At 42.4% G+C, this 13584-nt stretch overlaps 1 protein-coding gene across 2 annotated transcripts in view; it reads left to right on the top strand.

Annotated features, from left to right (window-relative positions):
- Positions 1-9204, top strand: part of dock5 (dedicator of cytokinesis 5) — a 33247-nt gene extending 24043 nt beyond the window's left edge. Inside the window, exons 38-51 of one of the 2 annotated variants that reach the window (XM_080043169.1) lie at positions 983-1072; positions 1606-1710; positions 1965-2106; positions 2567-2648; positions 2761-2845; positions 3048-3134; positions 3250-3426; positions 4438-4521; positions 4615-4752; positions 5022-5197; positions 5446-5569; positions 5761-5920; positions 6146-6264; positions 6408-9204. In XM_080043169.1, coding sequence (XP_079899295.1) covers positions 983-1072; positions 1606-1710; positions 1965-2106; positions 2567-2648; positions 2761-2845; positions 3048-3134; positions 3250-3426; positions 4438-4521; positions 4615-4752; positions 5022-5197; positions 5446-5569; positions 5761-5920; positions 6146-6264; positions 6408-6509 — 1671 coding nt within the window. In that variant the 3' untranslated portion in view covers positions 6510-9204. Of the gene's footprint in view, positions 1-982; positions 1073-1605; positions 1711-1964; positions 2107-2566; positions 2649-2760; positions 2846-3047; positions 3135-3249; positions 3427-4437; positions 4522-4614; positions 4753-5021; positions 5198-5424; positions 5570-5760; positions 5921-6145; positions 6265-6407 lie in introns of both variants that reach the window. The other variant, XM_080043168.1, reaches the window with a different exon arrangement.
- The last annotated feature ends 4380 nt before the right edge of the window (positions 9205-13584 follow it).

The raw sequence follows: 13584 nt of genomic DNA, 5'->3' as shown, positions 1-13584 counted from the left end.
GCTTCTACTCGTGCATTTCAAATGCCACTGCACGCAGTTGGATAGCACTACAACCAATCAGAGCGATGCACAAGGTGACGTATTAAGCCCCATTCATTTAGCGAACAGCTGTTAAACTGTTAAATTAAACTTTTGCCGTGGTCGGTTGGCAAAACAGAACATTCCACTTACTTGCTAATGAAAGATTTGAGTGCCGTCTTCCAAATCGTAAAGGGTCGAGGCCAAGGCAGTCTCAAATTCAAAAAACATATCCGCAGCCATCTTAGATGTCTTTGATGTCGTCATCCAGTTACGTCCGCCCCAGAGCACCATACAAAGGGCTCTGGCCCGCCCATATTAGATAGAACCAATTGAAACGTGAGTCAGGATTTCTGGACTTTCTGAAAAAGCTTCAATAGAGAGTGTCCAGACCAACAGGCGCAGCAAATTTAATTTGCCAGCGCCTAGTGGCAGGTCTGGGAATGCCAGGCTAGTGCCGACCATCTCTTCCATTGTTTTATTGAGCAAGGCACTTTACCCCAGCACTGCTCCAGGGGGCGCTGTACTATGGCTGTCCCTGTGCGAGGACCCACCCTCTGGAGTGTGGTGTCTTGAGAGGGGATATGTGAAAAGACAAATTTCAATTTGGACTTGTGTTAATTGACAAATAAGGCAACTTAGCTGTTTCTAAAGTTCTAATTGTTTTTTCTTTGTTTTCTCTCTCTCTCTTATATAGGATGCATATATTACCCCCAGAGAAATGCCAGAGTTTGCATTGTGAAACTTGTTGAGGAAGTTACTTAAGCCCACACGCTAGCCGCAGGTTTCCTTGTTGTATGTTTTCAGCTCCCTCACCGGCTGCTACATATCAACTGTTTGCCCTCCAAGCTGTGAGGTTGGAGAGTAGCCAGATGGCAAAAGTCTAGCTTGTGCTCTTGTGTCTTTACTCTTATGTACTTGTTTTATGTCCGGTGTTAACCGAGCGATGCACATGTCTCCTCAGATGTGGGAGAAGGCAATAGAGCTGGGCAAGCAGCTGGCCAAGATGCATGAGAGCCACATGTTTGACTTCATGGAGCTGAGCCAGCTGCTGGTAAGAGGACGCATGCACTGCAATTCATCTGAACAAGCAACATTCTATCACTCCTAAAAACCTCTCAAAGGCAGCTTTATAGACATGATATGAAAATGACCTGAATGAAGGTGATTGAATTGTTACTGCCACATTAAGGCTATTCAAATTAGTCTGATCAATAATAGTGGACAAGAATTGTGTTCTAACTTAAACTGCTCAGTGTAATTGGTTGAAAAAACCATTTGAGGAGATTAGGAAAAGATAAGTGTGTGTATTTACCTGTTTATTGTTACTCATTTGCACCCAGATAGATAGTTGATGCTGTTGAGTTTGAATGTATAAGGAATGTATTGATAAAGTCTCACAGTCTCAGTAGTTTATTATGATTGTGCTCACTTACATAAATGAAAATGAGAGTAATCACACATTCTTCTTTTGGAAGATGAATACATTTACCTTGAATTAATACATTTTTATATTGTAACCATAGACGATCTTATTATTCTGTGTATGTACTTAAACCCGACCTTCTTCTTTGTCCTCTGTCACAGAAAAAACAAGCCAAGTTCTATGAACACATAATGCATGCAATGCGGCCACAGCCAGAGTACTTTGCTGTTGGATATTATGGCCTTGGATTCCCTTCTTTCCTCCGGGTAAGGAAATGATTACCTATTTTAATAAATAGAGTCTTAGAGAAGCCGCCATGCTCAGTTCTGCAGGGCAATGTGCAATAATAAAGGTTATTGGCTTATTTGATGATGGGAGAATGTCGGGATGAAATCCGCGCTGTCTTGGCATTACACAAGCACACCCTTTCATATATAATGGAAAATAGACTCTGGCATTATTTAGCCTTTTTTATTGAGATTCATTTGTCGTGTTGCATACCGAATTTTCTCTGCTGCAGAACAAGATGTTCATCTTCCGAGGCAAGGAGTACGAGTGGCTTGAAGACTTCACCTTAAAGCAGCTCTCCAGGTTCCCCAACGCAGTGCGCATGACCAGCACAGCGCCCCCTGGAGACAACATCAGCAACTCTCCCGGACAGCGTATCCTTCTATATAATAAGACACTTTTCGCCATGTCAGTGGCATTGGCCTCTACGGAAGGCAATGAACAGGAGAGAAATAAAGAGAGATATCTCAACAAATGCTTTTCAAATTGTTTTGACATTTTATAAAGACATGCAAAGGGAGTCTGCCCCTTTCAGGATGAATTGTTAAAGCTTTGGTAATTCCTTCACTTGTAGTCAAGTCAGGGACCAATTGTGCTTTGTCTGCTAAAGCTAAACATTTTGAACATTATATTTGCTTTACATCAGCATATTAACATTTTTATTGAGAGAATGTTAGCATGTTGACATCAGCATTTAACTCAAAGCGCCACTACAGTACAGCCCGACAGGACCGCTATCATGACTGCACGCCAAGATTAAAGATAAATCTGATTCAATAAAGTGTTGCTTTACTCCTGTCTACTCCTGATCCTATCCTTAACTGAACTTCACAGACATCCAGAGTTTTACGGTCAAGCCTGTTCTCACTGTGCCACAACAGTTTAAAGACAAGGGGGTTCCAGAGCAGATATTAAAGTGCGTTTCTGTCACTTAAAGGCTGATTTATTTTTTCTTGTGAATACCTTGGGATTTATAGTTCTGTGGTGAAACCGCTAATTCACTGGTGTCCTTGCCTGTCTTCCTGCAGCTATTACAGAACCAATGAAGTGGACAAGTTCCAGTATTCCAGGCCCTTTAGGAAAGGTGCAAAGGACCCAGACAATGAATTTGCAGTGAGCACTCTTTAAATTTACTTTCAAACATTAAACTCATATGTGTTAACAGTCAAACCATAAATTCCACGAAAATGTATAGAAGGGAAAATGTATAAACAACCCTGTCTTTGCACATGCCTCCACGTGAAGAATAATAAACACTTTTTTTAAATGTATGTCACCCTTTTAATATTTTATCAATATGTATCTTGCCCTACAGACAATGTGGATTGAGAGAACAACCTTCATCGCTGCCTATCGCTTCCCGGGGATTCTCAAATGGTTCGAAGTGAAATCTGTCTCAGTGGTAAGAAGCAACCTTGGTCTTTTGTTTTTTTCACTCTCCCCATCGTTTTTTTCAACAAACAATAAAATCTCATTCAAATTCACATTACTCTTCATGATGTTGTGCTGATGCGCAGGAGGAGATCAGTCCTCTGGCGAATGCCGTAGAGACCATGGAGATGGCCAATGAAAAGCTGAGTAACCTTGTGCAGCAGCAGGCCTGCGATCGCTCACTGTCCATCAACCCGCTGTCTATGATGCTCAGCGGCATTGTTGACCCTGCTGTCATGGGCGGCTTCACCAACTATGAGAAGGTTTGCTCTTTTTTTAATTTTTTTTTTATATTCAACAAAAGTAGAGAATAAATAAACAGCATTATTCAATAAGTTTCCTACTTTCATAGAACATCATCAAATAAATAACAAGACCTGGTAGTTCACGGCAATGATTACATGCAGATGCTTAGAAAAAGAACGTTTACCCTGTTCACTTTCTCATTTTACCTAACATGCTAACCTCTGCTGAGAACAAAACGTAATGCATAGGCTACTGTACTACACTTTGAATATTTGCTAAATTCTAGGATTCAGGATCAGGATGTTAACAAACAGGCCCACAATGATAAGGGCAATATGCATACAGATTTTCTAGCAGGTATCATGTTTACCATGTAAACCACACTAGTTAGCGTGCTAACATTTTCAAATTAACACCAAAAGCAAGGTCCAGCTAATTCTGCTTGCTTCTGGAGACCCTTGAGGTGAAGTCAGTAGAGCTCATCCTCTGTGGACCATGAATGTCTGTTCATAACTTCATGACAATCTACCCATTGGTTGCTGGGATGTTTGGGTCTGGGCTAAAGTGTTCGGCAGACTGAGCAACAGACCATCTGTTGCCATCTGCAGAGCCGTGCCTCTGGTGTGTCTTGTAATACATTACACTTGGATGGCACCAGCCTTCAAATCCACTGTGCAAGAGTGCAGAGGCTCCCAAAAATGTGTCACTGTCCCCCCTACTCCCAGGCTGCACTGTATGTGTAAGATTTCAGCTGTTTGCTAAATTAGGTTCAGGTTGTGTGCACAGTTGGCTCTAATGTAATTGATTTTTAAAAAGAATATTCCGCTGACATTGCCAAACTACACTAATAACGGATAAATAATACAAGCGCTGGCCTCAAGCCTGTTTTAAGCTACAAAAAGTGTATTCATGAGGGGACCGCTTTGGCCTCTTTGTCATGCTGTCGAAACCTATTCATTGTTGCCCGCAGCTATATTTTTAAGCGAGTGTGTTTTAAAAAAGCCGTCCCAATTTGCATCCTTCTTTAGGCATTCTTTACAGACACTTACATGCAAGAGCACCCAGAGGACCACGGCCGCATTGAGGTCCTCAAACACCTCATCGCCCTGCAGGTAAAGCCTTCCACCGTCATTGTCATTGAGACCGGCCTCAAAGCAAATAACATGTTCCGTTAATACTGTAGTGACCCGTTTACCCCCTTCCAGATCCCTCTTTTGGCAGATGGGATTCGCATCCACGGGGAGAAGACGACAGAGCAGCTGAAGCCCTTACACAATCGTATGGTGACTTGCTTCCAAGACCTTCGGGAGAAAGTGGAGAAGCACTATGGCGTCATAACCCTGGTGCGTTGCCAACACCGCAAACTCAATTTAATGTTAGGAGGGTGCCAACTTAAGCTATTGGCCCCCTTCTTGCCTTCCCCTATCAAACGCTTCTCATTCAAAGCGTAGTGTACATTATATTAGCGCAGGACCATAAATCTTCCTTTAGCCAGTCCCCGTCCGCACACCCCAAGTTTTTTTTTGCCTGTCATTGTGAACCTTAGCCTGCCAAGATCCCACCCCCCTCCCCTCCCTCCCTGATGATGCTTAATCCCATTTGTGTGTCCCAGCCGTGCTCTCTCACCGAGGGGAGGAAGAAGGGTCGCGTGGGCTCTGTGGTGATGCCCTACATCCTGTCCTCCACCCTGCGCCGCATGTCCACTGTCTCCACCCTGTCCAACGCGTCCTCGGGCCTGTCCAGCAGCTCAGCCTCCTCAGACGGGCCCTCCTGCATCTCCTCCCAAGAGTCAGTCCCTGCGTCCTCTCTCCCTCTGCTTCCCTTCTGTCCAACGTTCCCCTGTCTCGTTCTTTCTCATGACATTTTGTTGTTGTGTTGTCATCACTAGAGAGGAGGCTTCCTTTCAAACAACGATTTTTATCTTTGCTCAAATCAAATTGGCTTTATGATCTTTTTTGCACCTCTCTCTCTCTCTCTCTCTCTCTCTCTCTCTGCCTCTTAATATTCATATGCAGTTCCTTGTTGTCCCGTCCCAGCGATCGCAGGACCTCTGTGTTGTCCCGCTCGGAGGAGGACAACAGGATTTGTAGAAAGAACCGTAAGGAGTGGAGCGTGAGCAAATCCCAAGTCCTACTGGAGAGGCAGTCCGATGCAGACGAGGCAAGGCTCCCCCTCCCCCCTTTATTCATTGCTATTTTCATTTCTGTTCACACTTTTACTCGGTTGGATAACTGTTTACAAGAGCATATCATCCTTATATTAAGTTTGTGTTATTCTGCTGTGAATTGGGAGTAGGTCCAATTAAGCTGGACTCTTTTACATGGAAACCTGTGTCTTTGTTTTTATTGCAGACTCCATCTGAGAAGCAGCCAAGACCCAAGAGTCTGCAATTAGGGGACCGGCGGCTCACCCTGTCACTGTTCCAGGGCGTTTCATCCCAACTCAGCCTCTCTAGCCCTCTCAGCCCGCTACCTGCCTCTCCACACACGCCGCACGCACTTCGCAGCTCCAGTACGTAGCCACAAAAAAAAAAAAAACGCCACTGTACTGCTTGTCATCATTTTATTTTCTCTTAAAAATCTGCCTCACACACCGACCAGGTGGAATATCATGCCTTCCAGCCTTGTGTCAGCACATTCTAGTTTACAGCTCCTAATCAGGTCACATACACACACATCGGTATATTCACTGATGTGGTCTGAAAAGCTTTTTCTTTCCTCTCTCCCGTGGTGGTAGGTTACTCGTCACTTCTCAATGACAACGACGCCAATAGCATTGACACCCCAGGGACCCCCCCACCCATGCCTCCGAAGAAACACCCGCACGAGATTGACAACGCTGGCTTCTCTTCAGAGGTACATCATGCTCTGAGAAAAAATAGCACCACACACCCACTCACAAATGCATATTTAATGACATGTAAACGTTTAAGATATTCTGTTTTTATTCCCATTTCAATTTCTAACGTGAACCCATCTTCCCTCTCGTTTCCCCACAGTTCACTCCTCCGCTGCCGATGAAAATTGAGAGCAAGCCTCCGCCGCCACCTCCGAAGACGCGCAAGTCGATGTTCCCCTCATACGAGCACCCCCCTAACTAAAGGCAATACACCTACGCATGGGTCTCAAAGTTTCAACTGTTCTCTGGTTTGGCTTGTGATTAAAGCGCAGTTTTTCCATTTGTGGCAACCGGGGGAAATGTCACAGAACGGTACAGATGCAGGACCATCTACGTGGGATGTGTGCAAAGATTTTCAGCTGGGAAAAATCTTTCTGATCCAAGTCATTAATAATAATTCCGAGCAGTCCTTTGTTCTAAAGTTTTTGAGCTGTTGTTTTGTATGGTAGCCGCATGGAAGTGTATGTGTGGGGTTAGTGTCTTGAGAGGGTAATACTGTGCAAAAATGGATTTATAGATGTATTGTATTATAACAGCAATTAGATGGTTTTTCTTCTTTCTTTATTCTTTATACAAGTCAGTTTGTTCTACAGACATTACCACTGGCAGGGAAAAGGAATGAGCAATGCTGCAATTTAATATATTTGCCTTAATGTGTTGGAGTGACACTGGATGACTCATTTTCCCCCAGCTGTTTAAACTGGAAAAAGCTTCATTAGACACATGTCAAACTCGATCAAAAGCAGGGAACACAATGTACAGAATGTAACTGTTGGTCTGAAATGTTTTTTTTTTTTTAATATCATAATGATGTTGTTCAGTAGGGGAGAACGGGGTAATTTGTCACACGGGTTGGTTGTCACAATCGTTATATCTCGGAACCAGAAGGCGCTGTCTGTGAAATTTTGGTATGTAACTATCCAGAATTGGGATCAGAGGTCACCTACATAGTCTTCCTTGGAGTTAGACTGCTGAATTTGAGGTGAGAGGACTGTTTGTGTTTTTCATGTCAAATTGAAAATATTTAGCTCCTCAGTATTTTTCTTCTAGGCTTTTACAGAATGGGTTTATAACAAAACACTTGTTACCCATAAAAAGTGTGAAGGGTAAACTATAGTTTAGATTGTGGTTAGCAAGCTAATTAGTTGTCAGATGGTTGTTGGCCTTGATGCTAGCAAAAAATTCAAGTTGGGGTTGGTCGTCACATTTTTGGGGGGGTTGGTTGTCACAAGTTATCCAAAGGCTACAGCCAGAAAAGGAACCCAATAACGAAATAAATTGTCAAGCTGTATCCTCACTGACACCCCACAGAAGGAAAGAATAGAGCAGGAAAAGGCAGCTAGCATGCAAAGGAAAAAAGGGCAACAAAATCAAAACAACCCAGTGCATCCCAAACTAGACAAGCTGCCAAGGCTACATTAAGTTATATAGGCCTATTTGTCAACTTGACAATGCAATTGCATTTTCAAATTTAGTTCTACTTTCTTTCCTTCTTTTCAAGATTATTTCCATTAAGATAACATTGTGACAAACAACCCCATAGTGTATGACAACCGACCCCTTGATGGGGTTGATTGTCACAATGTTTAAGGGTGTCTTTGATGATTAATTTCTTCTTTATTACAATAAGATAGAAAAAGTGAGGGGTACACATTTCAAGCCAACACTTTAAGCTTCAATGTAATGTAGGAATGACTATCGAAAGATGTGTAGGTGGTGAGCAATTCTCAGTAGAGTAAAAAGTGTGCCTACTTACCCCGTTCTCCCCTAATGTTATGATCAAAACCCATTTTTATTTTGAACCACAATGTTTTAGAGACACTGGATGATGGCATTAATGAATGTGTAGCAGATTATGCATGTGTTTGAATGAACTGAAAACTGTAACTGATGCTTCCAAAACTGCATCACGTTGATGTTGGTGTTCAGTCGAGGTACGGTTTTTCCTTAAAGGAATTGTTTGACATTTTGGGAAATACACTTTTCCAGCGAGTTAGATGAGAAGATTGATCCCACTCTCACCTTTTAAAAAGTAAATATCTACCCTTACCCAGCAGCTGTTTAGCTAAACTTGGCACATAGAAAACCTTCAGTTTAAAACATTTAAATGTTTTACTTACAATTTGCTAGGCAAGTGAAAAAGACATATAAATAGTTGAGCACATAACCATTAAACCAATGTTATACTTATTTTTTCTTTAAACAAACAAATATAATGTTTACTAGTGGAGGTTCTGGATATGCACATTATATTACCTTCACACAGAGCCCAGCTAGCTGTTCCCTACTGTTTCTAGTCTCTATGCTAAGCTAAACTAACCGACCACTGCCTCCGAGGAAGTAAACAAGCTCATTTCCCAAAATTTGGAACCCTTTCCTTTAAAGAACCATAAGCGTTGAACGGTACAAGCATAAATGCCTTTTTGAAGTTCACTTTAGTTTTATATTTCAGGTGTTGGTCTATTTTCTTTTCTTATCAGTTCATTATTGAAATTTAAATTATTGCTAGCCTATTCATTGAAAATCAAAATTTTATTTGCACAGCATCGTGTGTACTGAGATGGTTTATTTTTATTCAGCGTAAATTGAATGTCGTTTCGATTTATTGCTGCGCTGTGCGCTGTTTTTTTTATTTTTAAAGAAGCAATCCAATTAATGTGCCTTCAGAGTTCCGAATCTATGCATGTGAGCTGTCTTGAAAATGATCAAAATTAATCAATAGGTGTCAGTATTCTCGTCTAATCTTTAGATTCTACAAGGGATTCATGTTTTGTTTTGTACAGCACACATTTCCTAACAAGCATCAAAATCATTTTATACAAGTCTCAAAAGATCAATATTATTATTTTTTCTATGAACAGGCTGTTTTTGACTGAACCAAAATAAAGACTGCAAACTCTTAATTTTTTGGGTGACTTTCGTTATTATTTAAGAAAGGCATCTTTCATCTGGTACACACCATGATCCTGTCAACATAGTGAATATAGATTGCCCTCTGTGCCCTCAGTGGGGAAACTAGATGCTCTTGCTGACGCTGCTGATAGCGAGGAAAAAAATGATCCGTCCAAGTTCAAGACATCTATCAAACTGCCACGGATCTGGTTGATATATGCATTTCAATCACAATCAAGAGTATAGGTGAAGCAAGATGCCGCCTCTGTTGCTCACGCCGATGCACGAGCTAAAATGGCATCATCCGGGGAGGCCGTGTGGAGGGAGGAGTTTATGAGATGTTTATATAGGAGTAGAGTGATGGGTGCTGCTCTTGGCTAATCCGTGTTGCTAATGGCCTGTTCCTTCCTGTCAGATAGTGAGGCGCAGGATATCACTCTCCTCGCAAGTCTCAGGAGCAATAACTATTTGAAGCGTTCACCCATGCAAGGAGGAGAGCAGCGCTGCCACTGTGCCGGGGTTTTAGCTGGATGCTCAGGAACATCTCCATGGAAACAATCTCCATATAGGACTACCATAGACATGTTTACAACTTCATGACACATATACAATCTGAGGACATCAATCATGACGGTGTTCATGACAGCAGACGTATTTTCAGCCTCTTGTAGACTGACAATTTGCCAATGACACATCTGTGTCTTACTTTGTGTTGTTCTAGAGTCTGAGGACACACACACACACACACACACACACACACACACACACACACACACACACACACATTTTCCATTACCTTGAGACAACACTCAATACGAAGCAGATTGAAAAAAATAATCCCTGCAGGAAGCTACACAGATGTTTCCTCAAATATAATTTTTATAGTGGTGGAACATGTAGGCCTACTCAAGTTTTGGCCTTAAATGTAATATTGAAGTACTTGTTTTTTATTTGTATTGTTACTGCTGTATACTCCTGCTCCTCTGCAGTTCAGTGGGATACATTGAAGGCTACTCTGTACTCCACTATATGTATCAGATCTAGATATGAATTTTCAGATTATAATACACATTTGGGGGGAAAAAACATGTGACTCCCGAAGTTTTTGGCCTTTGACCCCTTATAGTACTGTAAAGTAGTGCCCAGTTGGGTCTGTGACAGATAGATAGATAGATAGATAGATAGATAGATAGATAGATAGATAGATAGATAGATAGATAGATAGATAGATAGATAGATAGATAGATAGATAGATAGATAGATACAGTGGCTTGCAAAAGTATTCATACCCATTGAAATGTTCTACATTTTGTCACGTTACAACTACATACGTACATTTATTTTATTGGGATTTTATGTGATACACCGACACAAAGTGGTGCATCATTGTGAAGTGGAATGAAAATGAAATGTGGGTTTACATTTTTTTTATAAATAAAAAACTGAAAAGTGTGGCGTGCAAAAGTATTCTGCCCCCTGAGTCATTAGCCCCTTTTACACAGAGATTGCGGCATATTGACGGAACAACATCACTCCAATATGCCGGCTTTGCTTGCTTCTGTGTTATTTACACAGAACCAAGCAACGCCGGCCTGCTGGCGCATCAGTAGTCCCTTTTACACAGCGCTCCGGAATGAAAGAGGTGCTTGTAAACAGCGTCAGGTGTGACGTAAACATTTAGCGCCGCGCCGGTCAGCTGCTTTACAACAACAACAATGGCCGGTGAATTGAGAGCAGAAGTGCTGGAGCTTGCAGTAAGAGGGCCGTATTTTACTGTCCCCACGATGTGCCAGTTGATCTCGCTACGCGCTGAGTCCAACATCACTGGGACAGTTAACCAAACTGACTAAATCAATCCGACCGCTTCACCTCTGTGTGTGTGTGTGTGTGTGTGTGTGTGTGTGTGACAGGTTGGTTGTGAGCGAGTCTCTTTGTGAGGGCAGCGATCTGCCAATCAGACATACACATACACACAGTGTGTGAAGTCACGTTACTGTAGACAGAAATAAAGTGTGGATATACGCTCAGACTTAGGATAATAATAGCGGCGGCGGAATGTGTTAGCAAAACAGTAGCTCTGTGGCTAACAGCTGAGCCGGAGCCTTCAGTCAGCTGAAGCAGACAGTCTAGCGGGGCGAGCAGACTATTCCCCCGTTACTAGGTCGACCTTCAAGCTGAACAAGAGCCCTCCGCTGCGCGTCGGGCTCCTGCTTCAGCTTGTTGGTCTTTATTTCTAGCAAGTGACCCGTTCGCTATACTTTATCCCTTACTTAGCCTAGCCTAGCTTTCCATTGTACAACTTCTCCTGGGCAGAAATAGACTCATACACTCTGCAAAATGAAGCGCGGGGGTTTGGATTGAGCAACGGACCTTATGATCAGCTAGATTATACACCGTTCCTTTTATTTTGTGATTTTTACGGGACATCAGGCCGCCGTGGTTAATGTTAAACACACGTCCTTCAACTGCTAACATGGTCGCATGTTTAGAACGTAGACTATGGAACATCAAACGCCCCCCTGTTCCGCAACAACAAGCTGGAGCATTTAAACAGAGAGGCGGAACTGATCGTGTCGGGAATCTTACTACCCCCCGAGGTAGTAAAATTCCCGGAACGATCACTCGCACCTTTCTTCCCTCGTTCCGCAACTGTCGCATTTACACAGCAGGGCGGAGGGCCGAAAGGCCGGCATATTCCCGGCTTTCACTGGCTGTGTAAAAGGGGCTATTGCTTTATAGAACCACCTATAGCTGTCATTACAGCTGCAAATCTATTGGAGTATTTCTCTACCAGCTTTGCACATCTACAGACTGATATTTATTGCCCATTCTTCTTTGCAAAATAGCTTGAACTACAGATTCAGCATCAGATTGGATGGAGAGCGTCTGTCAACAGCAATTTTCAAGTCTTTCTCAATATTCTCAACTGTTTTTAGGTCTGGACTTTGACTGGGCCATTCTAACCCATGTCTATGCTTTGATTTAAACCATTCCATTGTAAATCTGGCTGTATGTTTAGGGTAGCTGTCCTAAGGTGAACCTACACCCAGTCTCAAGTCTTTTGCAGACTCTAACCGGTTGTATGCCCTGTATTTGGCTCCATCCATCTTCAACTCTAACAAGCTTCCCTGTACCTGCTGAAGAAAAGCATCCCCACAGCATGATGCTTCCACCACCATGTTTCAGGGTGGGGATGGTGTGTATAGGGTGGTTTGTAGTGTTAGTTTTTTTCTATGGGGATGCTTTTCTTCAGCAGGTGCAGGGAAGCTGGTTAGAGTTGATGGGAAGATAGATGGAGCCAAATACAGGGAAGAAAACCGGTAACACTTTACAATAAGGTACACAAAAAAAGAGTAGTTACCCTTTTAAAAAGGGTAGTTTACCTTTTAAAAAGGTTAGTTTACCTTTTAAAAAGGTAAATTTACCTTTTTAAAAGGTAAATTTACCTTTTAAAAAGGGTAGTTTACCTTTCAAAAAAGGTAAGTTTCCCTTTTAAAAAGGTAAGCTTATTGTACTTTTGCAAGCCACTGTAGATAGAAGAACACGTCAACATGTTGACAGAAGGGGCAGGGAATAGAACCAGCTACCCTGCAATTAGTGGACGACCTGCTCTACCGGCTGAGGCACTGCCATGGCTGCACAGTGTGTTAATACGACACAAAGTAACAAAAAGTATGTAAAGTGACTGAACTGTCATAATACACTGTCTACCATTTGTCTGACCCTCGCAGAAATTACTGTCCAATCTGTATTGCTTTATGTGACCACTCCTCTGCAGCACGGCTACCATTATGTGACTCATAGGGCATCACAGATAGGCCCATTACATAAGAACAAGAGGGTCAATATGGGGACAAAGAGAAAATAGTAACACAAACAAGGACTGAACAAAAAAAAACTATGGGCTAAGGGCTTATGTGACCCCTATATTTTGGCTCTGCATTAGTTCCAGAAGACCCAGCAGTGAGCTTTTAACCTGGGGATAACAGGGCCTTGATTATGTTCACACCAGGGTAGGTTTAGCCAGAGGAATTTCAGGTGTAATAAAGCTGTGTGTGTGTGTGTGTGTGTGTGTGTGTGTGTGTGTGTGTGTGTGTGTGTGTGTGTGTGTGTGTGTGTGTGTGTGTGCGTGCGTGTGCGCGTGTGTGTGCATTTGAGCGTTTGTGTGTGTGTCGAAGCGGAAGAGGAAGAGGAAGTATGAATGGGCATGTGCTTGAACACCATTTTATTAACTACTTGTACACATTTTCTAAAAGTACAATAAAACACCAAGAGTTGAATGAAAAATAACAAGATTGATTGTGTGTGCTCAGAGGCCCTGTGTTATGGAACCCCATGACAATCAGGTTGAATAAACCACATTTTTTTCACAGAGAAACTTTTAA

Source organism: Ammodytes marinus (assembly GCF_949987685.1).
Source record: "Ammodytes marinus genome assembly, chromosome: 2".
Lineage (NCBI taxonomy): Eukaryota > Metazoa > Chordata > Actinopteri > Uranoscopiformes > Ammodytidae > Ammodytes > Ammodytes marinus.
Note: the sequence above shows the minus strand (reverse complement) of the source record. Positions and strands in the feature narration are given on the sequence as shown.